Source organism: Verticillium dahliae, genomic scaffold, assembly GCF_000150675.1.
Source record: "Verticillium dahliae VdLs.17 supercont1.23 genomic scaffold, whole genome shotgun sequence".
NCBI lineage: Eukaryota > Fungi > Ascomycota > Sordariomycetes > Glomerellales > Plectosphaerellaceae > Verticillium > Verticillium dahliae.
In genome coordinates this window covers 442,669-468,172 of record NW_009276931.1, presented here as the reverse complement: position 1 = coordinate 468,172, position 25,504 = coordinate 442,669, and the positions used below count along the sequence as shown (strand labels likewise).

The 25,504-nt window shown below is 52.5% G+C and overlaps 12 protein-coding genes across 12 annotated transcripts in view; 5 read left to right on the top strand and 7 right to left on the bottom strand.

Moving 5' to 3' along the window:
* Positions 1-611, top strand: part of VDAG_09205 (uncharacterized protein) — a gene marked incomplete at both ends in the record, with an annotated part of 1,564 nt that extends 953 nt beyond the window's left edge. Inside the window, one exon of the mRNA XM_009655507.1 lies at positions 335-611. Within this exon, the coding sequence (XP_009653802.1) occupies positions 335-611 (277 nt within the window). The remainder of the gene's footprint in view (positions 1-334) is intronic.
* Positions 612-2,502: 1,891 nt separating this feature from the next.
* VDAG_09204 (uncharacterized protein) lies at positions 2,503-3,648 on the top strand (the record flags this gene model as incomplete). Its single annotated transcript, XM_009655506.1, has 2 exons — positions 2,503-2,929; positions 3,089-3,648. 2 exons carry the CDS (start codon positions 2,503-2,505, stop codon positions 3,646-3,648), a joined length of 987 nt encoding a protein of 328 aa, XP_009653801.1.
* Positions 3,649-3,674: 26 nt separating this feature from the next.
* Positions 3,675-4,505, bottom strand: VDAG_09203 (uncharacterized protein; the record flags this gene model as incomplete). Its single annotated transcript, XM_009655505.1, has 3 exons — positions 3,675-4,061; positions 4,193-4,346; positions 4,420-4,505. The coding sequence occupies 3 exons, from the start codon at positions 4,503-4,505 to the stop codon at positions 3,675-3,677; spliced, it is 627 nt and encodes a 208-aa protein (XP_009653800.1).
* Positions 4,506-6,092: 1,587 nt separating this feature from the next.
* Positions 6,093-7,461, top strand: VDAG_09202 (uncharacterized protein). Its single transcript, XM_009655504.1, has 2 exons — positions 6,093-6,548; positions 6,603-7,461. The coding sequence occupies exons 1-2, from the start codon at positions 6,177-6,179 to the stop codon at positions 7,080-7,082; spliced, it is 852 nt and encodes a 283-aa protein (XP_009653799.1). The 5' UTR covers positions 6,093-6,176; the 3' UTR covers positions 7,083-7,461.
* Positions 7,462-11,056: 3,595 nt separating this feature from the next.
* On the bottom strand, positions 11,057-11,350 carry VDAG_09201 (uncharacterized protein; the record flags this gene model as incomplete). The annotated part of the gene is made up of 1 exon (XM_009655503.1): positions 11,057-11,350. The coding sequence occupies one exon, from the start codon at positions 11,348-11,350 to the stop codon at positions 11,057-11,059; it is 294 nt and encodes a 97-aa protein (XP_009653798.1).
* Positions 11,351-12,635: 1,285 nt separating this feature from the next.
* VDAG_09200 (uncharacterized protein) lies at positions 12,636-13,493 on the bottom strand (the record flags this gene model as incomplete). The annotated part of the gene is made up of 1 exon (XM_009655502.1): positions 12,636-13,493. One exon carries the CDS (start codon positions 13,491-13,493, stop codon positions 12,636-12,638), a length of 858 nt encoding a protein of 285 aa, XP_009653797.1.
* A 311-nt stretch (positions 13,494-13,804) lies between these two features.
* On the bottom strand, positions 13,805-14,869 carry VDAG_09199 (uncharacterized protein; the record flags this gene model as incomplete). The annotated part of the gene is made up of 2 exons (XM_009655501.1): positions 13,805-14,647; positions 14,774-14,869. The coding sequence occupies 2 exons, from the start codon at positions 14,867-14,869 to the stop codon at positions 13,805-13,807; spliced, it is 939 nt and encodes a 312-aa protein (XP_009653796.1).
* Positions 14,870-15,171: 302 nt separating this feature from the next.
* Positions 15,172-17,164, top strand: VDAG_09198 (FAD-binding domain-containing protein; the record flags this gene model as incomplete). The annotated part of the gene is made up of 5 exons (XM_009655500.1): positions 15,172-15,723; positions 15,788-16,526; positions 16,630-16,691; positions 16,801-16,969; positions 17,034-17,164. The coding sequence occupies 5 exons, from the start codon at positions 15,172-15,174 to the stop codon at positions 17,162-17,164; spliced, it is 1,653 nt and encodes a 550-aa protein (XP_009653795.1).
* Positions 17,165-17,834: 670 nt separating this feature from the next.
* VDAG_09197 (uncharacterized protein) lies at positions 17,835-18,453 on the bottom strand (the record flags this gene model as incomplete). The annotated part of the gene is made up of 2 exons (XM_009655499.1): positions 17,835-18,185; positions 18,262-18,453. 2 exons carry the CDS (start codon positions 18,451-18,453, stop codon positions 17,835-17,837), a joined length of 543 nt encoding a protein of 180 aa, XP_009653794.1.
* A 353-nt stretch (positions 18,454-18,806) lies between these two features.
* On the bottom strand, positions 18,807-19,465 carry VDAG_09196 (uncharacterized protein; the record flags this gene model as incomplete). Its single annotated transcript, XM_009655498.1, has 2 exons — positions 18,807-18,930; positions 18,984-19,465. 2 exons carry the CDS (start codon positions 19,463-19,465, stop codon positions 18,807-18,809), a joined length of 606 nt encoding a protein of 201 aa, XP_009653793.1.
* Positions 19,466-20,028: 563 nt separating this feature from the next.
* VDAG_09195 (uncharacterized protein) lies at positions 20,029-20,544 on the top strand (the record flags this gene model as incomplete). Its single annotated transcript, XM_009655497.1, has 1 exon — positions 20,029-20,544. The coding sequence occupies one exon, from the start codon at positions 20,029-20,031 to the stop codon at positions 20,542-20,544; it is 516 nt and encodes a 171-aa protein (XP_009653792.1).
* Positions 20,545-22,922: 2,378 nt separating this feature from the next.
* Positions 22,923-24,281, bottom strand: VDAG_09194 (uncharacterized protein; the record flags this gene model as incomplete). The annotated part of the gene is made up of 1 exon (XM_009655496.1): positions 22,923-24,281. The coding sequence occupies one exon, from the start codon at positions 24,279-24,281 to the stop codon at positions 22,923-22,925; it is 1,359 nt and encodes a 452-aa protein (XP_009653791.1).
* Between the last annotated feature and the right edge of the window lie 1,223 nt (positions 24,282-25,504).

Below are 25,504 nucleotides of genomic sequence, written 5' to 3'. Positions count from 1 at the left end.
TCCTTTCACGGTTTCCCACGCCAGCCTTGGGCAGAGCGATGGATAACCGTCGGTCTTTATGCTGTGGTCTGATTTTATTCATTGCTTCACCTCTTTCAATCATTCTTCGACCTCCTTACGCTTCCCGCCTGCTGGACCCCCGATCAGCGCTCCACCCCCAGGCCTGCCGCACCCCCCCCCCCCACGTGCTCAGAGACACCTGTGTTTCTCAGCTGTCTCCCACATCAGAACCCTCAACCACCGACACACACAACATCATAGGACCCTTCGACTTGTCTGATCAAATCCTTCCCCCTCGTCGGTTTTACACTCTTAACGCCCCCCGGCCCTGCAGGCACGCCGACGTGTCCATGGCGTCATTCAGCTACGACGCTGAGAGAAGAGAGTTCATCTCATACGATACGCCGCGCTCCGTTCGGCAAAAGATCTCCTACCTGAAAGAGAAAGGACTCGCGGGATCCATGTTCTGGGAAGCGAGCGGCGATAGGGCGGATGAAAACAGTTTGATCTCTATGAGTTCTGAACTCTTGGGCCCATTCACGGGTCAGGCTCAGAATCAACTTGACTACCCCAACAGCCAATACGAAAATATCAGAGCAGGAATGGAGTGAGGTTTTGAGAAGACCGCGGGATGCCATCGTTCGCAGCATGACTAGTTTCGGCAAAAGGACGTGTACAGGGACTTAGGAGCCGTACGAAGACCTGGACAGGGACTTCCATTCCAGTATTAGATAATGCAAAGGCTTCGGCACTGTTGTTCGCGCCCTGCACCTCCACCACCACCACCACAGTATTGTACCACCACCCTCTTTTGACATTGAAGCCTCTCATAATGGTCCACGCTTCTGGGATATTCTGCTTCATCGTGGTCTCTGCCCTTGGTGCAGTCCGTGGGGAATCGAGAGTTTACATGTTGGGTACGCAAAACTCTACCAACTCCACCCGGTACGCGCCGCAGGCAGTCGACAACGTTGCCGTGAATCCAATGAGCACATCGATTTCATATCCATCAGGGTGGTCCAGTCGTTCATTTGGTACGCTCGAAACCTCTTGTAGTTGTGTGTTCTCGCCAGAGTCTTCAAGTGTCTCCCTCGCGGTTCAGCAGCCAACGAAGCATACTGTTGTCACACTACCTGTTCCTGTATCAATGCCACCCACTAGTCAACAAACTCTCACGAAAAGGCCGCTGTTCGCCAACTCGACGCGAGGGAAGGGTGGTGTCATGGAGACCGGCCACATTCCTGAACCGACCTCAGAGATTGTCATAAGCGAGGCCAGATATGCAAAACCTCTATGGTATAGTCTGACCTTCGCGTTGCTGCTGTCGATCTGAGACGAGTGTAAGCTGTGGCTGCCCTATATGTAGTTCTCGTGTCTTTCGGCACTCTGGTATCACGTTTGGGGACTCCAGTCAGTCAATGTATGTAGAAACGCCTCTGCTTCAGTCTCGATCGTGCTGGTGAGGCACACGCATGGAAGGAATCTAGATGCATGTGGTTCGAGCTAAGCATTAATTGAACTGTGAGCGGCTTACGGCTCAACCAGAGTAATTCCGTCACGTATCACTCATCTCGAGTGCAGCGACAGCCTTTTGTATGCTGGCCGGCTGGGCTTTGCGATGGCCAATGCGTCCGCCCTTTTGCTCCTGTCTCACTTGGGGCAGTAGTGGTTTGCGGGCCGCCTGTTGTGAGAAAGAGAGCCTGGGCACCTTGTTACTGGCGAGTAGCGTGGTTAAGTGATTGAATGTGCCTGCGGTCCATTCCGTGTGTCGTCCATCGAGGACCGGGTTTGTCCTCCACCATGGACTGGGTGTGTCGTCCACAGTGAACTAGGATTGTCGTCCATTGTAGACCAGGTGTGCTGTGTCACTGATAATATAAGCGCGCTGACTAAAGATGTCCGCAGCCCTGGGTCGGTCAGCGCTTCATCCCAGCAGCCTTCGTCGTTGGAGTATTGGCCATGGCTGGTTCTACCGCGGCTGCCCTCTTGAAGTCATTCTTTGCAGTTGCAACTTTCGGAGCTACAGACCCAACGATAGGCGGACCCTAGCCTTCTTCCTTGTGACAATAAGCTCACCGTTAAGATATTGGATCCCGAATCGGCGTATCGTTTAGAAAGTGGTGGAGCCAATCGCCAGGTAGGAAACCCCAGGGCTGTCGCCGCGTTGAAAGGGCTACCAGGTGCACAACCACAAACTTCGTGCTCCTGATTAGATCTGGAGTATCGCCTGGCGCAGAGCTTGTAAGAAGGTAAGACACACGAGTAGTTCTTGATCTTCCGGGGGTGGTCCAGAGCCGTTTGTTTATTTCTTTCTTTGTTGGTGTCGCATCTTCAGGACGACATGGCGCTGGTGCCTAAACCACTGCACCTCCCTCCACCTCAGGTGCCGACTCCAGTTGGGCGCTGTTTCCTGGCTAAGACAAAGTTCACCAGCAATGTCCAAAACGATAGATGACCTGCTTCTATCGTAGAGGCCTGCTTTTACAACAAAAGTAGACCACCATGGGCTCAGAAAACCAGCAGTACGTTGTGGAGGACGAAATCGCTGCCTTCTTCTCCAAGACGTCGATCCCCCGCGCAAGTTGCGATGCATTAGCCAGGGAGCTCGTTGACGGTGACCAAGTCGTTCCAGTCGCAGTGCAGGGAGCCTGCTCGTACACGGTATACGCTGGACCAAACCTTGGCCACATCGTTCAGTTTCGCCTCAAGACTCTCGGGCTGAAGGTGGAGACCGCGGCTCTTGCCCGACAGGTCTTCAACACCTTAGCGCCAGACGTATCGTTCAAGCAACAGCTCGGCGAAGACTGCACGACACCTAGGCGGGAGCCTCTACTCGTCTACGTCATGGCTCGTATGCGAGGGATAAGCTATCTGGACTTCAAACGCTTTCACAGATTTCCAGAAAACTCACCCGAGAGGAAAGCCTGTCGTAAGAACCCGATGCAGGATGTTGCAAGGTCTGCCGTAGCCTATCATCTGTACTGCGAGCTGTGCTGATCTTTTCTGACGTAGATTCTTTGCTCTTGCCTGGAAGACGCCGCAGGAGGTTGGCCGGACCGATTGCGATTGCATGGCTGAGATCTTCCAGAAAGAGCTTCAGATGCTGCTCATCGCGCTGCCCGACCAGCTTCACCGGTTATCCGCGCCACGTTGGCGTCATTGCCCAGCATCTTCTCCCTTCCCATGGTTCTTCTGCGCAAAGATTTTGGGGACTGCAACATCATCGTGGGAGAGGAGTCATGCCATCTGGTCGGCGTCATTGATTGGGCCGAGGCCGAGATTGGCCCCTTCGGCACTAACCTACATTCACTGCAGAGTGTGATGAGCAAGCTGGACCTGAGAAAGGGTCGGATCAGATATGAAGACTACGATGAGCTGGCGCGCTTATTCTGGGAGACCTTGAGCGGTGGGGTCGGCGGACTGAGGGACAATACTACCAGGTCTATCAAGGCGGCAATGGTCTTGGGGCTGCTGCGATCTCGAGGCTTCACCAGCCGGCTTGCGAATGAGCCTGAGGCGAGACCGATCAGGAACGATGACAGCGGACGATACAATATGATGATACTCGATGGACTGCTGCCGAACCCGGCTACGCGATTCGAGGGGCTCGAAGAATGGCTGAACGGAATGGACACTGAACATGAGTGAAGGTTGAATTCCTATGTAGGCCGCAGCTACATGACACCAGCCTCGACAAGGACAGCTTTAATGTCGTCCACATTCTCCAACTTGGGGAGAGGTTTGCCTGAATTGAACACTTTATGGTTTCCACTCGACATCTCCGCATGTGTTTCGTTGCTCTGGCAAACGCGGGGCTTTCCATCAGACGACTCGAACGTCCAGCCAGTAACGCGAGTCGGCCGGCAACCCTTTACGATGGAATTGCCTAGCATGATGGTCCCTTGGTCGAGGACGAGCTCAAACATGCTGACATGGCGGCAGGGCCCACCTCCGAGGACTTGAAGACCAATTAGCCCAGCAAGATTATTGGACGTGATGTAGCAAGAGAACTCCGCAAAAAATCCGTGCCCGACATTGCTAAGGTCAAGTAGAAGCCCGTCCTAAAACTCGTAGGCACATAAGCCGCCGTTGACGAGAACGAAGATGTGCCCGTGGACCGATGACTGCTCCAGCTTTTTGATGTCTGAGTCTTGGCCCAGCGCATATCGGGGTCCTGAAAGTTAGTTCCTACCATGACAGTGCCTTCCAGGATTTGAAAGTGCCCATAGATGAGGTGAATCCCGAAGATCTTCTCGGCACGGTGGCGGACGAATAGTGCTGCAAGGTCCTGGATGTGCTGATCTTCAACAGGAGGCTGGTCCTCGTCACTCTTAAGGCCGTTGTAGCTGGATATCACCATGTCAGCCAGGCTAGGGTCTCTGGCATGTGCGCCAGGCAATTTGGTGGGGGGGGACATACAGCGTCCGACTTTTCTGGAAGTCATGATCGTTCAGAGCCTGATCAAGAGCCAAAAAGGTGGGAGGGTCCACCGTCAGGACAGCCATTTCCCTGGAAGAGACTTTGAAAACAAACCGAGTAAGGTTCTTGTTGGTGACAGCCAGCGTGGTCAGAAATTTCGATACACTGCACCAGGGTGGTGAGAGGAAAATCGAGGAGCGGATGTTTCTTTAGTCGACAACTCGCTCAGGCGATCCTAGAAAGGACTCGCAGAATTGGCTGGATAGGTAGGGCGGAGGTGGCGTATGAGCAGGCAGCGACGTGGACTGTAGAAGACGCAACGCCTTGGAGTCTCTTTGGACGGCCAACGCCGTGGTATACTGCATGGCGGAGCCACGATAGCCAGTCATCACTATCATCACCATTATACGCCTCCTGGGCCACACAGTCAGTAATGCAGCTATCTGACACACCCGCCCTCGGAAACCATTGGCAAGAAATCTATCCACCACAGGTCTTGCGGCGGATGAGACTGAACAAATAGGGGGATCAGCATCTGCGCTCCCCCCCCCCCACCCCCCCTTCCCCCTGATGGTCTAGGCTCTTGTGTGTGGCTGGGCGCATTTCTCATGTCGCTTCTAGTAAATCAGTCCACGGCTCGACACCCACGCGCAATTGTGGTCGCTAGATTAGCGGCACGAACAGCATCGGTGGCCGATTCAGGCGAAGCCTGCATATTTCGGTCTGACTTGGAAAGCGCATCCTGCCGGCTCGTTGGTCCAGATTCGGGATTTTGGCAGCTAAGCAAAACTTTGGGTACAGACGTGATAAATTGGGGATGTGGAAAATTACGCGTCGGCTTCCTGTCACCGCCATCGTAGCGGTGACAGGTCACATCTCACAGACAAGATTCCAAAGTGCAAGTCTGGCTTGTTACGTCTCGCTCAAAGTAGCAGTCGTTGGTCGACAGTATCACTGCAGGAGCTGCGAGTGCGTTGTTGATGAATGACGATTGACCCTAAACAAGACCTTGAATTTCGATCCATTCATGTTCACGCCATGAAATCACCAACGAATCCTGAAATGTCTGTTCGTCTGTGCAGGTTGATCAGCAGTTTTGCTTTCTCTTTTCGCTCACCGAGCTACTGAACTTACTAATCGAGCCTTAGGCCAACAGCCCAAGGCATCGGCCTTGTGAGGAGCCTGTGGGAAGCAGCCTCCTCGAGTACAATACAGGAGCTAATCGAGGCCCATTGAGTTCACCGATGTGACTGACCGCAACATCAAATTTGTAATGATCACATGGCACGTCCTGGCTAAGATTCGACCCCGCGAAGAAGGCTAATCGCAGAGAGGTGGGAATCCACCTCGTCGAGGCGCCCAGTGGCAGCGAAAGATTAGAGGAGGAAGGAAAGGAGTTACTTCGAAGCAAAGCCAGTTTCCTGAATTTGAGACACGCAGTGAGGTTCTATGGTATACCTTTCGGTGTCTACCGTGTGGTGATGACACTACTTGACCATGGCGACATGACGTCTTTCGTGCTCTATGCATAGCTCGGCCAAATGCGATTTGTGGAAGGCTTTTGCAACCATTGGTCGAGCATAAGCTGTATTGCCTGTCACAGGTCAATCATTGGTCACTGTACGACCTGCCTTAAGGGGGCTGACAGCCCATCTTCACAACCGATGCCTGATGGAGCAGCCAGCTATTCCACAGCTGTCCACGAACCAACTTCCCATTTCGAGCCCACATTCCGCATACTTGTCAGAATTTTCTCGATGAGCTTTGCACACAACATCGAACGCCAGGCTGAGGCCACTGCCCTGTGTTTCCCTCGAGTCACTTCAACCATGTATGATGATCGAGATCGAGCGGGGCAAGGCTGTTTCCTCTGCCTCGAGAGTCCTACGCAGGGCCAGTATGCTGTTCTCGTGCCATGTGTTCGACCAACAGAGCCTCCACAGGTGGTAGGATTCTCCGATATGTTTACCAGCCCGAAACCAATGTATGGGAAGATGATGTCCTGGGAAACTGCCTGTGAGTCAGACGAGCAAATCTATCGGAGATTGGTGGATACGTGTTACCGGTATCTGGGGCCGTGGAAGAAATGGCTGCCATACTATGGAATCGACGGAGTACTGGAAGTCAACGTAAGGCCGAAAAGATCGCTCTGGTTGGCATGGCTGACATTGTTGAAACCGTAGTTTGCCTTTGCTGGTATTGTTGAACCGGATGAACGCTATCCGATCTGTATGGATCCAGTGGAAGCAAACAACGTCGCTGCAGAATGCGAGAGAATCATAGCGAAACACCCGACGGGTCCATATCTTGATATTGACGAGGTATGCCTGGACGACGACGAACACAGTGACCAATGCCTCGTTGGTATGGATGAGTGGTCCCAACCCTGTATCAGAGCCGCCGCGGAGGAAGCAGTGCAGCGCCGTACTCGGCTTCTGTTCCCGTCGCTGCTTCGTGACTGTGCCCGGGACCCTAAGAAAGCCAACGGACTACACACGCTGGAAGGTTGGACGCAACAGAGTTGCATATACGACACAAAGTACCATGAACATCTTTCTTCTACCTACCCCCGTAGCATCAATCATTTTCTAACCAGAATAGGGGTAAAAATCGAGTCGCACTGCCTCGTACGAATCAGCAATTCCATGGAACGGTTCGGATGAGAGGCCTGCACTTCGTTTTAGGATGGCAGAAAGATAGAATGAGGGTAGAATTGTTGCCGAGAATCTCAGCTGCTTGGTCAGGATTTGCCATCATATGGCTTTGCCTAGTCCTCTGGAGGGCGACTGGGGGGGATTGGGGAACGGCTCTAGCATTCGCACAAGTTGTTGCAGCATCGTTGTCCATCGTCATCATCCATTTCCAACGATAGTCTCGACATGAGGTAGGTTTTTTTCGTAGGGCTTATAGCGCCTCCTGCACTTTTCTGGATGTCGCGTATCTTGCGGAGAGCGGTAAGGCTGCACCAAGCATCCCATACCAAAGTACACGCTGGTGCGAACAAGGGCCCGGACTGCAGACATAACAAGGAGCATTCCTGTCACTTCTTCAGCCTGGTACGATAAAGCACATGGAGTGTAGGTCTCCTTGATTCTGTCTGGGAGAAGATGGTTAGAATCGTTCGTATAAGTCTCTTTGAAACTCCATCCTCACCCTGTCCAGTACAGTTTGAACGCCACTCAATGACATCGTGCCGACCCTGTTCCTCTCGTCATGGACACATTCCTACTTGAGCTATCCCCCTTCCACCAGCAACATGTCCCAAATGGCATCGAACTATCTGGTTAACCCTGACGATCCCCTAATACTTAGTATCAACAAACATCACCAGCCATTTGCCCCGGGCCGTGACGATGCGGATGCTCCGCATGCGAAACAATTTGGTCAGGCGCCTGGCCAAAGGACCATATTGATGAGCAGTTGCGGGATTTCGAGACCCCATAGGACTCAAGTTTGGCGCTGGTCCGGCTTGGAGATGTCAAGTTTGATTTCGGATTCTTCTTCTACTTCAGACCAGTATCATTCCTCCTCGCACCATCTCAGAATCTCACGCAAACCTACTTCTCAGGATGAAATGTCTGTTTGCCTGACCCCAGTGTCCATTTAAACACGCCTGAATCTGAACCGTTGGTTCTACGAAGTGATCATGGTCTGCTATCCACTCACATTAATGTACGCGTCTTCATTGACGACATGAAAGATGTTTGGGGGGTTCTCATCTGGCTGTGGAGTTGGCCCCCGCAGATGGACGTTGTCTGATCAGTGGCCCGGTCAGTTCCAGAGAAGGGCCTCTGTCGAAGCCGATTAACTCTGTCACGCAATGCACATCTCAAGTCATCAGTTAACTTGCGCAGTGAGAGAACAGTAACGACCTCTGCGTGTGTCAATCTTGTTGAGTACGGAGAGTTCCCCCCCTGCTGGTCGGCCAGCCCCCCATTCTGAGAATGCCGTTTTTGCGAACGGTAAGTCAGGCCAGGCTTTGGTTGCAGTTTTCGAAGCACGCCTCAGTACTGTCGTTCCCTACCTAGCCACTTTTCATCTGATCATAAGAGCAATTCTTTGCTATTAGTTAATCCCGTAGTCCGCAGTCTTGTCCTGGCCTTCATAAATGCTTTTTCGGATTATTTACTATCGTCCTTACTATCTCTTTATACTTTTACCTTCCTTAGGAGTCTCGCATTAGTCTGCTCTTTATAGCCTGGTTGTAGGGAGACGTAGGCGAATGATGCTATATTAGTGTATATAGAGGACAGGGTTAGCCTATTATTTAGAATAATGCAAGCACTCTAAGCGCATTTTTAAGGCCAATTCCCAGGACGGACTCATGTACTGGAATACTGTGCGACGCAAGCTGGCGAGAGTCTAAAGAGGTAGCGCCTAGCCTCTGGTTCATGTCAGCCTTGAGAGTGTTTTGCTGAGGTGCAGGGCAGGGGATGAAAGATTAGTTATGTCAGCGGCATAGCGAAATCGGCCTCTGCCAACCCAGTCGTTAGCGGATGCGAAAGGGCGGCAACCAGCTGTTCTGAGCGTGGCATCACTCTATTTGCACATGGGGTTTCCTACTGTCGCCACAAGTCCCCTGGCTCACCTGTTGAGACAAAGCCTCTCGTAACCTGATTCGGAGGGTTCTTGTCTCTGGCATTGGCATTGTATTGACTGAGCTTTCATGTACAAAGTAATTTGATCTATATGAGGCGTTTCCTTGAGATCTTATAACAAACTCATATGATACTGTACCACAAATGCCCCTCGTTAACACAACGGAACAGGCGTTGCTACAATCCACACGCCCTAGAATCCCTCCTTCGAATCATTTATGGTCATCCCAGTCACTTTTCGCCATGCCTACTGCCAGGGCCGTTGACCCTTTCGACGCTGTCACTGCTGGGTCTGGTGACGTCTTTGAACCCAGGTTGAATGCTACATACTGATTCCTCCAGTGATCGAACAGCCAGCGATGGGAGGCGTGATCAATCCTCCCAGGCCTGCATGTTTCCTTGCCGGTCGTAGTAGCTACGCAAGACATGCCGCCAGGCACATCACAGAGGGCATGGCCGAAGCAAGATCTCAACCTAGCTCTATCAACGGACCCGATCTCTCTCTGGTCTTATTTTCCTCAACCATCTTGTCCACCTTCGACTGTGGCCTCACAATGATGAATAGTGTAATACCGGTTGTGCCTTCTCTCGGCGATATCTTGAAGAAGCTGCTCAGTTTTGTTGGCCCCAGGCTGCCAACGAAGTGCTGGGGTCCCATGCTAGGTCCAACCGGGGCATGGCCGTATATGACTGCCGCAAAGCCTTGAGCAAACTTTGTGCCGTTAAGACAGATGGCGACATGTGAAGCGGGTCGTGCTGGATCAATCCGAAACTCATAGACGTAGGTGGTCGTCAACTCGTCTGGAACCCAGCTGCTCACCGGTCTTGTTATGACGCGTTGCCCTTCTGGGAGGACGCCGAAAGGTTCACATAGGGTCTCATAACCGCCGGAAGGTTTGCCCAGAGTTTCGCCGTCTTGGAATGGCATGTTGATGAAGACAAGCGATTAACTCCCAGTCTTACAGTACAAGCTAAGAGGCAGCATCAGTATGACGCGTGAGAGAAGATGCATCTAAAAGTCGCAAAAGACTCATAGTCGAAGTCCTTCAGGTCGTGGCTTTGGTGCAGGTTCCGGGCTTTGTAGCCCACAATGGTAGTTGGGACTCGAATTGGGACTACAAATAGCACCCAAACCAAGGCTTTATCTAATAGCCTGCTTTTGGCTGCCTCAAACGACGAAGAGGAATAAGATGAAGGGTTGATACAATAGACAATGGGTGATGAGGACCCTCAACCTTCAGGAGTACAGTATCACACCACCATGTTGACCCGGAAAGTCGACATAGCATCACTCCACCACTTCCTCAACCAGCCTATTCATGCATCAATGGTCTCATACCTGGCTCAGGCTGCATCAGAAGTAGTGGTATGCAATCCGTTACGAGAAGGACTCTCAGAGGCCTACCAAAGCCGTTGCCAAGGACATACTCGCGAGTCCAGGGCCCTCGCAATTTTGAACCTTCGACTACCGCCGCTCGACAGCTTTATCCTTCATCTAAGCGCGACATCCAAGATCACCACCCCGATCCTCATGTCGACGATCATTTACCTGTCGAGGCTCAAACAGCGCTTGCAAGCATGTCAAGGATCGCCCTATACTTGCCACAGGATTTTCCTGATCGTCTTGATTCTGAGTGTGAAGTACCACGATGACACGCCATACACAAACAAGACTTGGGCCCATCTCAGCCATATCGTGACCCGGAACTATGCGTTCAGGTTGAGTTGCGACGACATCAATCTGATGGAAAGACAGGTATTATTGCTGCTCGACTGGAACCTTTGTATATCCGAAGATGACCTCTTTGCTGCGCTGATGCCGATCCTGCCCCGTCCAGAAGCGGATGTGTATGTCTAAGATTGGGATGAGGGGCATTGGCCGTTGATACGAATAGATTTCACGGATGGTTGTTACATACTGTATGGGCGAGGACGTAGATGCAAGGAAGTTTATGCTCCGTAATTGTCTGACTATTTCAATCTACTTTTCATCATGTATACTACGTCTTGCACCCCGGATGTACTGCCTGCCGCCATAATTAGTTGAACCACCACTCGACTCGTACGCGCCCCGCATCAAGCGAGCCAACAAGATCGTTGAATACAGCCTTGGAGACGTCGATGTCTTCCGTGGCGCATCCCATACACTTATCCCGCACCGTAGCCTCCGTCATCTTATCTCCCATACGTATTGAAATAGTTCGGCCGCAGAACGGGTTGTCGTTTGACTGCTCCCCCATTTGGAGATGCGAAAGAGCGACGATGCTGTCTGTGTCATCTTTGCCGCTATCGTCCAGCCCGCAGGATCCCAAGCCAAGGTCGTAATAGGTCATTTCACCCTTGATGTGACTCGTTTGTAGAGGTTTGTCGAGGTCTGTCGGTGTAGCAGTGGGACTCGCCCTTCGAAAACAGGCAGCATCGGATTTCGATCTCCGAGCAAGCGCTCTTACAGCATTTCCGTGTGCCGGTGATACCGCGCCCAGTACCACACACAGCGCACTGATCAAGCGCATGCTGTCCTGTTCAGTGATACTCGCCGCGATTTCAATGCACAGAAATCGATCGATGGAGAAGGTACTGGACTGTACAGCACGCAAGTAGAGCACTCGAGGGAGAAGCCAGACCATGACAGGGTCCTACTTAAGTGTGCTGTAGTAAGCCAGGGACGCAATTGGGGCTAAAGCTATCAGTACAAGGCCAAAGCGAAGGACTCAACGCGAAAACGCGCTGAGATGCTGAGAATACTTAGGTACAACTATAACCCAACCATGGGGTAGGTTGAAGGCCACCTTGCGCGGGAGGGCATTTGCAGGTCACCAGGCTGTACATGCGTCCTCCACGACATGCATAACGATGAATGCCATGCCTTTTCCCAATCGACATACTCGCTACATGGCCATGTCCATCAGATCCAACCAGATTCCGACGCGCTACAACGTTCTCGCGGCCATCTGCGCTTGGATCACTCTGGCGGGTTTCATTGTCCTTCCCAACACCTTCACTTCCATCGAAAAGTCCGAAAGCCTCGGTCGACATTACGGAGGGCAGGCTCTCCAGGAGGCTGTCCGCAACGTGCAGCTCCTGCCTCTCGCCGGCGTTCTCTGCGGGATCGGCCTCTCAGGGTCATCTTGGCTTTGGTGGAAGTGGAGGAAGAACTACGTCTGGCTGATTGCACACGTCTTCATGTGAGTAAGTTGGCTGAGGTGCTGTTGAGTGGCTTGCGGTTGACAGGTGGCAAGACCTGGGGTCTCCCATTCACTGATCGCACTCTTCTCCGTCGTGATCAGCATCGCCACTAGCAACGGTGGAGAGTTTTCTATCACGGCCAAAGTGTCCATCAGCATTGTCTCAGCTATGTGCGGTATTTTGATCTCCCTCACGGTCATCTATACGAAGCTCCTGAATGGGATCATCACGGCCTTTGACAGACAAGTAGCACGGCAGTGAGGGCAGGGAGAGGGCTACTGCGATCGCTACGACTGTGCATTAGCATTTGAGAGTCCATATCAAGAAAAGATAGACTTGAAATAAAAGCCAGAACTACGGATCATTGTTTAAAAGCTCTTGAAGGCGTTGCGAACAATCGGCGGGTTCATATCCCCACCACAGACATCCCACTCACGCTGCGTACACTGCACCTGCTGGAGTGGGAAGCCCATTTGCCACCAGCTTCCCGTCAACCATAAAAAAAGCATATCTTTCGAGAGAATCGAGAAGATCTAGCTTGGGCAGCTGTCCCCTAAGCCACTCAGCGACTTCTCTACCGCCTTGGCTCAGTGGCAACGTAGAAAATTCAGTCAGCCAGATAGGTTTGCCACCACAGATGGCAGAAGCCCGCTGTATATGGTGGAACAGATCTGCAGTGCTCTCTGGAAAGGAGTACCAGTGGATTGGGCAAAAGTCATACACGCAGCCCTTCTCCTTGCAGACGTCTGCCCAGGCTTGGAGCCATTCTAATCCTTCGCCTGCCAGGTTGCTGTTCGACACTGTAGGTGCACCGATCCTGACCCGAGTCGAAAGTGGATTCATGTGCTTCACGTGCGCGTCTGCAGCTTCCATGGCACTCCTGTTGCATTGTGAGGCAATGTCGCATTCGTTGAAGCTCAGGACATGCCTGGACCCTTTTCTAATCATATCCTCAACATTCAGCTTCCACCGCTGAGTATGATCGTCTGCTGGGCTCCACAGCATCGGGACAAAGTCGGTGCCCCTTCCGATGAGGCCGGTGTCTCGCGAGTCCCAGTTGTACGCCCAGCTACATGACTCACACATAAGGCTGCTCGCGAAGAAGTACTCAACTTGCCGGGCATCGTTGTAGGCCAGGCCGCGTTTTCCTCGGAAGCCCAATCCAGCGGCGGAGTCACTGGTGACCTCACACGACAGGTCTCTGCCTTCATAGCGTGATGGATGTTGACCTGAGCGCGAAGAGAAAGTGCTTGGCGACGACGCAAGGAGTATAAGTAAATGGGAAAGCATGAGAAAGGTAGGCTCTGTATCAGCTGACGACTGTGAAGGAACGTGAATAGAAGTGAAGGGGTGTAAAGGGATGTAAAGGGATGTAAAAGAACAACAGGTCGGCATATATATCAGTCAATCAGATACATAAGGTGGTATGTACTCATGCATGGCTGGCCAGACCTGTGCTACATGGCAAATGACATGTAGCTATTTTGATCAAGACTGTACTGCACAGTGCAGTACTGTATGTATGCATGGCTAAAGCAGATATGAATTTATCTTAGTCCCTATTCACGGCTTGAGCGCCCACTGGTTCATGGCGCAGACCATCATTTGGTCCGCTTCCTCTTCTTCGCCTTGCCTTCGTCGACTTTGCCTTCCACGGCACCCCCCACCTTTGCATCAGGGACTTGTTCCTTCCCCTCGTCACTACAGTGATTGCAGTGGTTGTGACGGCACTGGCCGCGAGACGAACCATCACGGTCCGCTTCCGCTCCCATCTCTTGTGCCAGGCGCTCTGCGAGGGCCTTGTTTTCGGCTTGGAGCTCCCGAAGTTGCTGCCCCAAAGCCCTGTTCTGGCCAATGAGCTCGGCCGGTGTGGTACCGATTTCTCCGTCGAATAGACCGCTAGCGATGTCCAGAGCTTCGGCGTGCTCGGCTTCGAGAGAGCGAAATTGCAACTTGAGTGATTCGTGCTCGATATGATCAGCCGCCAGCCGGTCATTCTTTGCGGTCATCTCCCCCAAGGCGGACTCGAGTTGCACGATGTGTGTCTTCTTCATCTCCAACACTGCCTCGACCGCTTGGTTGACTGATCTGCATTCGGCCAACTCCTTTTCCGCATTGTCGAGCTGGGCGTGAATCTCGCGTGCTCGAACAATTTCGCTGTTCTGCATTTCAACGGTCTCTTGGAGCTCACGCACGGCCATGTCATTCAACTGGCTTTCCTTCCTCTTTTCTTCGAGTTCGGCTCTTGCATTTTCGAGCTCTTTCACAACCTTCTGGAGGTCTCGGGCCCTCTTCTGGGCCTCTTTCTGTAGCTCGCCATAGCTGCTCGACCAGCGAGCGTTCAGGTTGTTGTGCTGCTGCTGTAGAATGTAGGACCGCTCTAGGTTCTCCTTCTGCGCAGCGTCGCGATATGTGTCCAGCGTCCTGCGCGCCTTATCAAACTGCTGAATCAAGGACCAGAGGTCGTAGTCTAGCCGTCCGGCCAGGTCATCACCGCTCAACCCGCCGTTACCGGTGAAGGACTAGGATGTCAGTAGAAAGACTGGAAACCTGTGGACGAGACTACTCACTACGTTTGCGAAGCGGCTGTCCTTGATCGCTTGGCTTTGCAGTGCCATTGCGGCGGAGTGGCCTGCCTCTGTCTGGGCGGACTGGTCATGCGTCATAGTGAAGGATGAAGAAAAGTACCGGCGGTCTGGTCGAGTGTGGTATGGTCTGGTCTACGCATCTACGTTTGTTTGTCTTAATCATATTCTGCATCCGTTTATATTCCAATTTGCTGACGTATGGGAGTGGTGAGCACGTTGAGGATATGAGCCTGATTCACGGCCCTGCCCGTCCAACATGCGGTCAAGAGCAACTGGCCAGGGGCAACTGACCGTTTCACGCAACAGCGCAACAAGGACAGAAACAGGTCCCTGCCATGCTGCTATCATAAAGCCGTTCTGGATGGGACTACGACTGCAAGATGCTGTGCCTGTATCATATAGTACATACTGTTACGCGGTTGCGAAGACGCTCTCAGCAAGCTATGGACCCCGTTACTTGGTATGCCCTAGCAATTGGGGGACCTCTTTCCACATCCATCGTAGTGAACCTAGCCTTGCTCACGTTCAACGCTTTACGATACCTAACCCATGGCAACCTCCTGCATTATCTCTCGTGGAAAACTATCTTTCGATCAACACGCCTTCTCAGGCGAATTACCTGGCTTCGTCTCATGCTCGCTGTTCTCTTCATTGCCGCCAATGCCGTACCACTGGCCGTCGGTGTTCATGACGTCTCAGGCTTCGTCCGGCGGTCAGGCGTTTTGTCCGTGGTCAACATGGCACCGCTCTTTCTGGGAACTCAGATGAATGTGATTGCGAGTGGCTGTGGGCTGAGTTTACGGGCTCTTGTTGCTCTGCATCGCTGGCTCGGCATCATGGCCATCGTCCAAGGTCTCACCCACACCGCCGTGGCGCTGTCGACTGAGTCATCCACTGACGTGGGGAAGTTCAGCGACACTTCGGGCATTGTGGTGAGTAGGCATGGGCAAGCATCAACGGGGGGCGGACCGAAGAGTGATGCTGAGGCATGTCTAGGTTGCGAGCATCATGGTCGCCTTCCCTTTGACTAGCATTATTCGACGACGCACATATGAAATGTTTGCCGCCGTCCACTTTGGCCTCGCCGTGTGCGCTGGTGTCTTCGTCTATCTCCACAACCCTACGTCGAACGTGCTGGACGCGCCCAAGAGATATGTCGTGGCAGCCGGCGGCTGTCTGGGTCTCGGGTGGCTTGTACGGCTCGGCATGATGGTGTACCGCAATGTGCAGCTCGGCGCGCCTTCGAGTCGGGTTGCTGTGCGCACCATCACGTTCGAGCTGGGAGAAACAAGTATACCGGTCGAAGATGCTGTGCACATCCACGTCCGACTGCCAAGGCCATGGAATATTCGTGCCGGACAGTACGTCTACCTGACTGTGCCGGCGGTCAGTCACACAGCCGTGGTCCAGTCTCATCCATTCTACATTGCATGGTGGTATCGTGTCAACGACGACGATTACATCGTTCTCATTGCACAGAAGCAGCAGGGCTTCACACAGAAAATCTTTCACATGAAGGACAACAAGCTCACCAACAACTACCGCTCCAGAGCGTTCATAGATGGACCCTACGGTCAAGAGATGAACCTCGACGCGTATGACAATATTGTCCTCTTCGCGACCGGCATTGGAATCGCCGGTCAGCTTTCACACGTCGCGCAGCTTCTCAGGAGCTACTTCGACTGCGGCGTCAAGACAAAGAGGGTGACGTTGTTCTGGCAAGTGGATGCTGAGAGTGCGTCCAGCCCTTCCTCTGCATCGCGCGCGCGCCGCATCATACCAATTGCCGTGTGCCGTGTGCCACTTGCCGTCTTCTCTCCACTGACATGGCGTCGTAGTTCAGCTCGGGTGGGTGGCCGACAGGATGCAGCAGCTGCTGGAGCTCGACGAAAAAAGCCAAGTAAGTGTGGGGGCCTCTTGCTCCGGCAGCGACGCCCCGGCCCTGACTACCCTGTCAATGACCCATCTGGCGACGGATCTGGCGACGACGACGAGCTGACGTCCCCTAGGTCCTACACATCTATCTATTTGTGGTCGGCGGCTTCGTATCGCGAGAGGCTAGCGCAACCAATTTTGTCAACCGAGGCAAGCGCATCGTCGTGACGTACAAGGACATGGATGCAGCGTACCTAACGGATGCTGAGCTTGGCCAACATGGGGGTCGTACTGTCATATCTCGTGGGTGATTGTCGTCACCCGATCACCTCATGTCGTCTGATTGCTAATGAGTGTTCATCGGCAGTGTGTGCAGACCCCCAAATTGTCGATCGAGTCCGCGACGTCGTACAGCGCAGGGGGGGCGCCAAGGTCCGCTTGATCTGTCTGGACTTTGGCCCCGATAGTGCGCGTCGCCCTGGATTGTGCCTGGCATGAGACACGGGGCACGGGGATGCCGCGACGAGGTCCATGAGGGATGATCAGTCCGATGCACGTTCCACCTGTTGGTTGGCTGTTCGTCTGGCTGGAGGGACGGTTGCTGGGGCTGTCTCGCATGAGTCGTGGAGAAAATGATGTTTGGTGGGTCTGGCGGGTCAACGGTGGTCGAACAGGCGCTTCAACAGCTCCCCCGATTGGGTTCCGTCTCCTCGGGACGCCCTAAGTGTGGCTGGGAAGTGAGTAGTTCCGTTGTAGCCGGTCATCTATTGTGCAGAATGTGACGAGAGGCAGGGGCCCGCCGCTCAACCAGCAGAACCAGACAGTCACGAGAGGCTTTCCAACCGCGATGGGCGCAGGTCTAGGATGGGCGCCTCTTGGCACATACGAAAGAGGCTGGTAGGATTTGGCTCGACCTGTGAGCCCTGTTGCCGAGGCGGATGCTGCGCCCGGGAAAATAGAAACCACCTGATTTCTTTCCGGCGATGGTCTTGTTGGACCGAACGTGCTTACGAACCAGATTGAATTGTCAAACTAATGCGCTTGGCGCACAAACTAAGAAGTGAAGCCACCAACAATAATGATTGGAAATCCCGTTGCATTGCCTCTCAGAACACTTTCTAACATCAGCAGCATGAGGAACGCCAACAACACGCCCCTGATCGTGCCATCAGCTCGCGCAAACAATGGTCCCCCGCGGCTGTAAGCTTCCAATCCGTAGATCTGGCATGGCGGGGAAAGCACAGCCCACACGTCGGCCCGTCTGCCTCCTGTTTGCTGGACCAGCACGGGCCAGAGACCTAGTCCACCTCGTTGGGACCCCAGTTTGATGCCCCATGGCCGTGCCCGTCTTGCTCGTCATGTCCGCCTTTCCCGTCATGTCCGACTTGCCCGCCATGCCTGTCTTGTTCACCCCAGGAAGGCGGCCTCGCTTCTGCTTGAAATAGAAGCCCGTCACTTTCTGACCGATGCATTTCTTGAGGTTCTCCGGTAGGTGAAGCGTTGGCTGCGTGCTGCTTTTCTATTGATGGTCGGCATTTGGGTCAGTTGGATCGTGAACAGCAGCAAATGAAGGGCCGCTGTGTCTGCCAGCCTACCTTGGCTTCGATATCCTGACGCCAATGCAGGTCTGTCGACTCGTATGATACAAAACCACCGTCATCGGGGAAAAAGACATAGAGCGCGACTTCGATGTTGCCGAGGTTGCTGTAGTCCTCGCATTTCGTCAGCAAAGAGCCAATGTTCCTTCTGACGGCCTTCCTGTGTCGGACAGTCTCTTTTGGGGCCATTTTGTGTCTTGTCAATGTGGGACAGGACCGGGCCCTTCCATGACACCTACGGCCGCACTTAAGTATGCACCGCGAACTTGTCTTCGACGTGTTAGGCCCGCGCCATGGCCCTGATCGAGGAGGAGAGAACCTTGACGACCATCGAGGTCCTTATTTGGGACCTGAAACATGGGGGCTGCTGCAGGGGCAGGATGGCCGAGCCGTCACGACGGTATCATGATTGAGAACATTCACAGCAAGCAGTCGTTCGTTGAGGTATGGTACAGTACAGTACAGTACATGCGTTTTCCCGTTTCGTCCGGGCTGCAGACTATAGCAGCGTACAGGATGCAACCATCACGTCAGCCCTACGCTCAACTCAGCTCACCCTGCCCATGAGCCTCTTGCACAACCTTCTGCAACTCGCTCATCCACGCCTTCAGCTTCTCGATGCTTGCGTCCACTTCCTGACACATCCGCGCCTTGTCGTCCTCCAGTCTACCAGCCGTCAGCCAGGATGCCTGTCAATCTCGCCTCAATGCTTGACGTACCTGTTCTCCTGAAGACGGAGAGCTTCTTCAATCTTGTCCAGCCTGTTTGTGACATGCTCCTCGAACCGAGCAGCTTTGCGTACGAACTCCAGCACCTCGCGGCCCACGTTGATAGTCTCACCAGGGACGTCAACTGCAGCGGCGCCAGCCTCGGGCCCTTCGGCTGGCTCTTGATGTGGTGAAGAGGAGGCGGGAGGACTACCTTCTGCAGGGCGGCTTGCGTTGTTGTCCAAGTAGTATTGAGCATCACTGTTCCAGTCCCATGCATCGGACTGTGCGGCGGCTGCGCCTGGTGAGCTGGCCGGCAGGCCGAGAAGCGCATCCGAGAGCAGGTCGTCGGACATTTGCTGCATGATCGTATCTGACGTGTCGGGGATGGAGAAGTCAGAAAAGTCGGAGAAATCAAATGCGTTCCATGTTGACTGGGCTCGGTCGGTGGTGAGTCGTGGCAGCCCATTCAGCTCAGAGAATTGATGGGCCATCTTGAATCAACGGTAGTAAACAAGAATCAACAGTATGCAGTAAGGCAAGTGATCGGTGAGTGGTCCATACTATGGCACGCATCTGCCCTAGAATGTTCCGCCGTTGCTTTATACACTGATCGCCTGGTTCGATGTTCATCTTTGTCCGTTGTTCATGCTTGTCCGATGGTCATAATTGTCCCATGTTCGCGAACACTACTCGTAGTCTGTCTGTTGGGGGCCAGAGGACACCTGCCTGGGTGTCCCTGTCGACCCCAGTCCAATGGCGGCGGAATACTAGCGTGTTTGAGGTTGAATCGCAGTCCCAACTGTCGGACTGTAGCTTCTATTCTGGGTTCGGCCAGATGAATGTCCAGGACTTGGGAATAAGATCTTCGACGGTCTGCCAACAAAAGCAAGGCCCCGACACAGGTTCGGAGGCAACAGCTTGAGAGTTGAGAGCCCACCCGGTCCTTTCAAGAATCCCATTCCACAGCACATCAGCACCAACATGGTTTCTCCAATCTTGGGCAAGGTAAACTGCCTCCCCAAAAAGAACGTCGAGAGATTGAAGTGTCCTAACTATGACCAAGGCGATTGAACCTGCATCAACACCTGGCGTCTTTCGACCTGACAGCCTCGTTCATCACACGTATCTTCTGGAAGCCTCGGAAAGACTCTACAGACTATGTTGCAAGGTGGAACGACCGACAAAAAATGCAGAGCACTGCTGTCGGGGGAGCGCATACGAGATTGCGTACATGCGAGAACATCAACAGCTGCAGCGGGCCCTCGCGGCGAATCGCGCCCTCGTTCAGCAGCTTTCTCAAGCCCGCGCTAAGGCAGCCTACTACGAGGAGCTGTGGACAGCCACGGGCGCCTCGCGCCAGAGGCAGAGATTTGTCGCGAGACATGGATGTGGCAATCGCAACGCACCAGCAAGATTGGTAAGCCCACACGTCTCTTACCAGCCAGATACTTGTACGAGCTCGGTTCAGCACGGCAAAGTCGATTCGATGGATTCCGCACAGGTTTGGATGCGTGGTGGAGATGGTCGATACGTTCTTGTCCCTGTCTACGTAACTATGGTCACTGGTTAGATAGCGAAGTCCATGTTTTTCCCCTTGAGCAGAGATCGCTTTGCCGTACTGCCATGGCCGGGAGTGTGATCGTCAACGTCGATGGAAATCATTTGGCCATCGTGATGCCATGAAATAGCCGAGACATCCTCAAATGCAGCTCGTGGCATGGTGGCGGAACTAGTTTGCGCCGCAGGAGGGAGGCCATCCCTCAACTGCAGCACAGTTTTGACCCCAACTTTCAGCCATTGCCACCGAACAATATAAGAAGCACCCGGTTATACATTGACCTTGTTCAATTCCCTCTACTAAGCTCTGCGTCTTACAATAATGGCATACACCCAAGCGGGCAAGAAGTGACAAAGCCGAGCCGAGCCAGCATATCATGTTCCGGCCACTCCTCGGACACAGAACCAGTGAAGATCAAGCCGATGTTGATGCTGTGGCCACGATGTTATCGACAGTGTCTCTGGGCAACCATCTCAGCTGTGAGACTATGGGTCATCGCCATAGTTGACCGCAAATTAGTTGGTCATTGAGACATTATCTACATCGCCGACAACAAACTACAGCTCATCATCATTTCGCGTGATTCAACATTTGTCAAATTGCGTTTTATGCGTATCTTGTAATCAGCCTTCAATCGAGAGCATGACCACATCATATGGCTATCGTATCGGTACACGACAGTCGAGCTCAGCGCAGATGTTTTGTACAGGATAATGCACGCGCAAGTTCCATCTCATAGGTGATCTATGTGCCGCCGTCTCGTGGCACCTGATTTGGGGCTCTGGCGGTCTGTATTCAGTCAGGTCCCAGGTCTAGTCCTTTGACCCCGCAACGGCACCAGGATGTGTTCACATTGGGCCACATATGATCTCAAGAAACCCCATTCTGACGTGTATCTCCACGATCGCTGGAGGAAAGGCAAATCGAATGATGTCCGACCGACCTCGAATGCCGACTCGAAGGCGTGACAGGAAGAAAGAAAACTTTGCAAAGAGTATGCGAAACGTAATGAAAAGGCTGGCAACGATCCACGAGAAATACGGTGCCGAGATCTATCTCTGTGCCAAATACTCGAGATGGTTCGAGTTTAGCACTGATACCAACCTTCCACCGAGCGCGGAAGAAGTTGTACGTGACCTATCGACAACGCCAGTCATACTCACTCACCATTGTCCAGGAAAATGCATATCCTTTAACGGTCAAAAGGAGTCTATCGTGCTTCAGGAAGTCGCCTGATGCTCCTACTGACCGAAGGCAAACGCAAACGAAGCAAGACGCATGTACTCACGATTAGCAACAGGGAATGGGAACAGTGTGTCTGTACTCGAGATGACGGTTCGATCTATGACGTTTCTATATATGATAATGTAGAAAATATCACAACCTCACAGAAGTCATCGGGTCTTCTCACAGATGTCGTTGGCTGCCGGATGATATGACAGGGTACCTGGCGGTTGAGCAGAAGAAACGGTGGCTCGCATGAAATGGGACCACAATCAGTCGATGTGTGAATGATGCAGACTCAAAAGTAGCTTTAATATAGAAAGATCGTGTCTAGTCCACAGGAAGCAACATGTAGCTGTCAAGGAGTTCTTGCAACGAGTGAAGCATGGCAACTGTTGGTCTTTTGAGGGGGGGAAGGGGGGGTCTCTAATGAGTAGAACAATCGATACCCTCCTCTTCTACCTACAGAACGGTGTTCCTCCTTGCAAGTAAGATAGTCTCGTATGATTTCGGTCCTCTCTTCCGCTCTGTATCACTTCCCCGAAACAGCTGGTGTCCCACAGTTTTCTGATGGCTGTTAAAGGGTTCTGGCAGTAGCCTACTGAATGGGATCTTGACTCTTCTGACAGCACCGTCCTATGGACATTCTTCCACAAGCACAAAGCTGGCTAGCCCCCGCGTTGCGACTGGATGTGGCAGACTTCACCGAGTTCAGCTGGCTTCGTTGCAAGGTGGAACGTTCTTGCAACCCGAATGCCTTCTTGCTTAAAGGTTTCAATACCTATGTGAAATTGAGAGGCCGGCAGTGGGACGATTGCTGCTCGGCCTGCTGTCTGAATGAGAAAGACTTACGGGGAGAGGGGCTAAGAGTCACAAGAACACTACTGTAAAAGCGGACCAACGACAGCGTTGAGAGAAATAACATCGATTACTTCATCTATACTGTAGAAAAGACTCATGAGACCAATTGCTGCTTGTCCTTCACTCGTCGTGAGAATTAGGTTACAGGTGCAGATATTAAAGCCGTCCGCGGCGTGATTGTGCATGCAAGCCTCCAACAATCCAATGGCATGATCAAATATAAACAGCTCTGCTAACTATCGATTCCAGGGAGCCAGCCCTTTGCATACGCTCACGGAAGAGATCGCACACGGGAAGTCACCCTACTAGCCAGCCATCTCGTCCTTCTGAACCTGCCACGCGCTCACCATCTCTGATTTTTCCTTGATGCTCATTTCCGAGAAAGACTTCCCAAGCAACTCTGCATAGCTTGCCTTAAAGTCAGTCAACGCGTCGCTGAGATCGTCTGCGTCCTGAAATTGAACTTTTCGGCCTTGGTTCCCAACATCGTGTGATTGGGCTCGGAAACGAGCGGTGTTTATCTCTGCGAGCCCTCGGGAAGGCGACCGGCTTGTCGCAGCCCGTAGTCCTGCCTCGGTATCATTGTAACGGGCTTCAGCTTCACATGCCGCTTTGTAAATAGCGGCATCGGCGTCCTTCTTCGTCCATCGGTTCCTGAGACTCGACCTCGTTTCCCACGACTTCTTTCGATTGCCGTCGATGTCCCACATGATCAAAACATATGTTGTTGGCCACTTATCGACAATGGCGGGATTTATCAGATTCAGATCATTCTGACAGCCGATGGGGCATGCCCAAGCCACTCCCCAGATGCCAATGATATGGCGCTTGGTGTATCTCCACTTCCCACTGGGCAGCTTTTTGTCGCCGTAGCGGTTTTCCGAGTTGGTTACTTTATATGGATCCTCGTCGTTTCTCTCTCTCTCTTCGTACTCGGCAGATTCGGCGAACGACTCCAAGCGATATTTCGACGCACTTTTTCTCCCGTGGCGGTTTATATAGAAAGTCGTCGTTCCACGTCCCCAACCAACCGTTTGAAAATGTTCCGAATGCTTTAGGGTGTGTCTAACGAAGAGAGCCTTCTGACCATCTTCGTCGAGCTCAAACTTGTTATCATCTTGTGGTGGACTCTTGGGGCGGACGAAGAGCGGCGACCCAGCGCTGCTGTCGTTGCTACGGGCGTTGTTCGTGTTGTTGCTCTCACTTTCTCCTCGAGAGGCCTCAGTCACATTGTGTTCATTGTGATTGATTCCCTTGTCGTGGCTTTCAGGAGCCGAGTCGTTTTGTTCTTCCTGTCTGGTCGTCGCACCTTCGCCTTCGCCAGTGTTTTCTTTGACATTTTCGTCAATGGGGGCGTTCTGTGTAGTGCTCTCCGTCTCTTCCTTCTTGATTTCTTTGTTTTCATCTGAATTCCCGTCTCCGCCCTTTTCATCATTTTGTTCTTTTTGATCCACATCCATCGAATCAGGAACGCTAGCCAAGTCTTTAAGCAAGTTTTCTAGTCGTTCAATTTCCACCTTGTATTGATTTTTCTCTTCTTCATCCTTTGCTCTACCTTGCTTGAGCTTTTCGTTCTCAAGTTCCTGAGTCAACTTATTTCTTCGTTCTTTAGCAGCCGAACCGTTCTTCTGCGACTTATTGATTGAGCTGGATGCTATGGCCATGACGAAACGTTAATGATTCGAGGACAATTGACTTCAAGTCTTCCCTGGGTTGTCGACGTGATGAAATTTCTGCCTGCTTAGAAGTCTGTTTTCTCCTAGTATTTATACAGCAATGTGGTCCTTCGACTAGGTGCTGACCTATGTCTGCTCCGGAGGTCCTCCGAGGTCCCAAATGTGGACCATCGAATGAACGACAGTCGAGGCCCAGAATTCTGGCTTTTTCTTCAAGTCCCAGGCCAGGGCTTAGGAACTTTTGGCTATGTATGTTGAGTTCTCACCTGACCTTGCCAATTCGGTGCACGCTTCATCTACAGCTATTTGGACGGCCTTTCTTTGTATGACACATGGTGAAAGAGAGGCCTTCCCTCCTAGATCTTCACGGCAGCTGCAGACATGGGCGTGCATTGAGATCGCCTCGTGAACACAGTTCGACGAGGTATCAATACGGTCAATTTGTCTATGAAGAAATCGATCTGCTACTCTAAGAAGGGTTTCAATGTCGGGTGGCCCGGGTTCTTTTCGTGGGAAAAGACAGCCGACATTGCTGGACATGGTGTTCGGTCACCAGTGACGTGTTCACCGACTCTTCGAACGGCAAAGTGCGGTTATATTAGAAGGGCAGATGAGATATGTGTGGTGTAATGGATATCAAGGGAAGCGCAGCTTGAAAGGAACGAAATATATTGGATCATAGCTTACTTGCGCAAGGTGGTATGGATCATAAGCTGTGATAAACTATGTCTGCCCAGCTCATTCTACTAGTTCGATAGGCTCGGTTCCAACCAGTCTCAAATGGTAGTGCGTCACGTAAAGAATGGCAGAGCACTACCCAGTAGCCCTAAGGCACACCCGCAACAGAGACAGCCCACTGACAGTCCAAAAACGCCCCCCTGCTCTAAGTCTACCCATGCTGGCAGGGCAGACCGTATGACCATCTGGAGCCCAACTGCCAGCATGAAGGGAAGACAGCATACTAAGCCAAGAAGAAGATGAAGCCCGCTTTGGAAAAGACGGAAAGGCATGATCATGCTCATCATACATGAACACCAACCCTTGAGAACAGAGATATAGAAAGCGAAAGCACCGATGATGAAGACGATTCCAGCAATGAAGCAGTTCATGATGTGAGGCGCGGTCATGAAAGCAAGACCTCTATCATTCAAAAACTTCGAATCACCGAACGCCTTATTCAACACCTTCAGTGCTTCTGACGGGATAACATC

What these genes read in the sequence shown, in the direction of transcription:
- VDAG_09202 (XM_009655504.1), top strand. Translation starts at nt 6,177, where the DNA reads ATGAGCTTTGCACACAACATCGAACGCCAGGCTGAGGCCACTGCCCTG. An exon ending in ACGGAGTACTGGAAGTCAAC is followed by an intron (nt 6,549 to 6,602) that starts GTAAGGCCGAAA and finishes TTGAAACCGTAG; the next exon opens with TTTGCCTTTGCTGGTATTGT.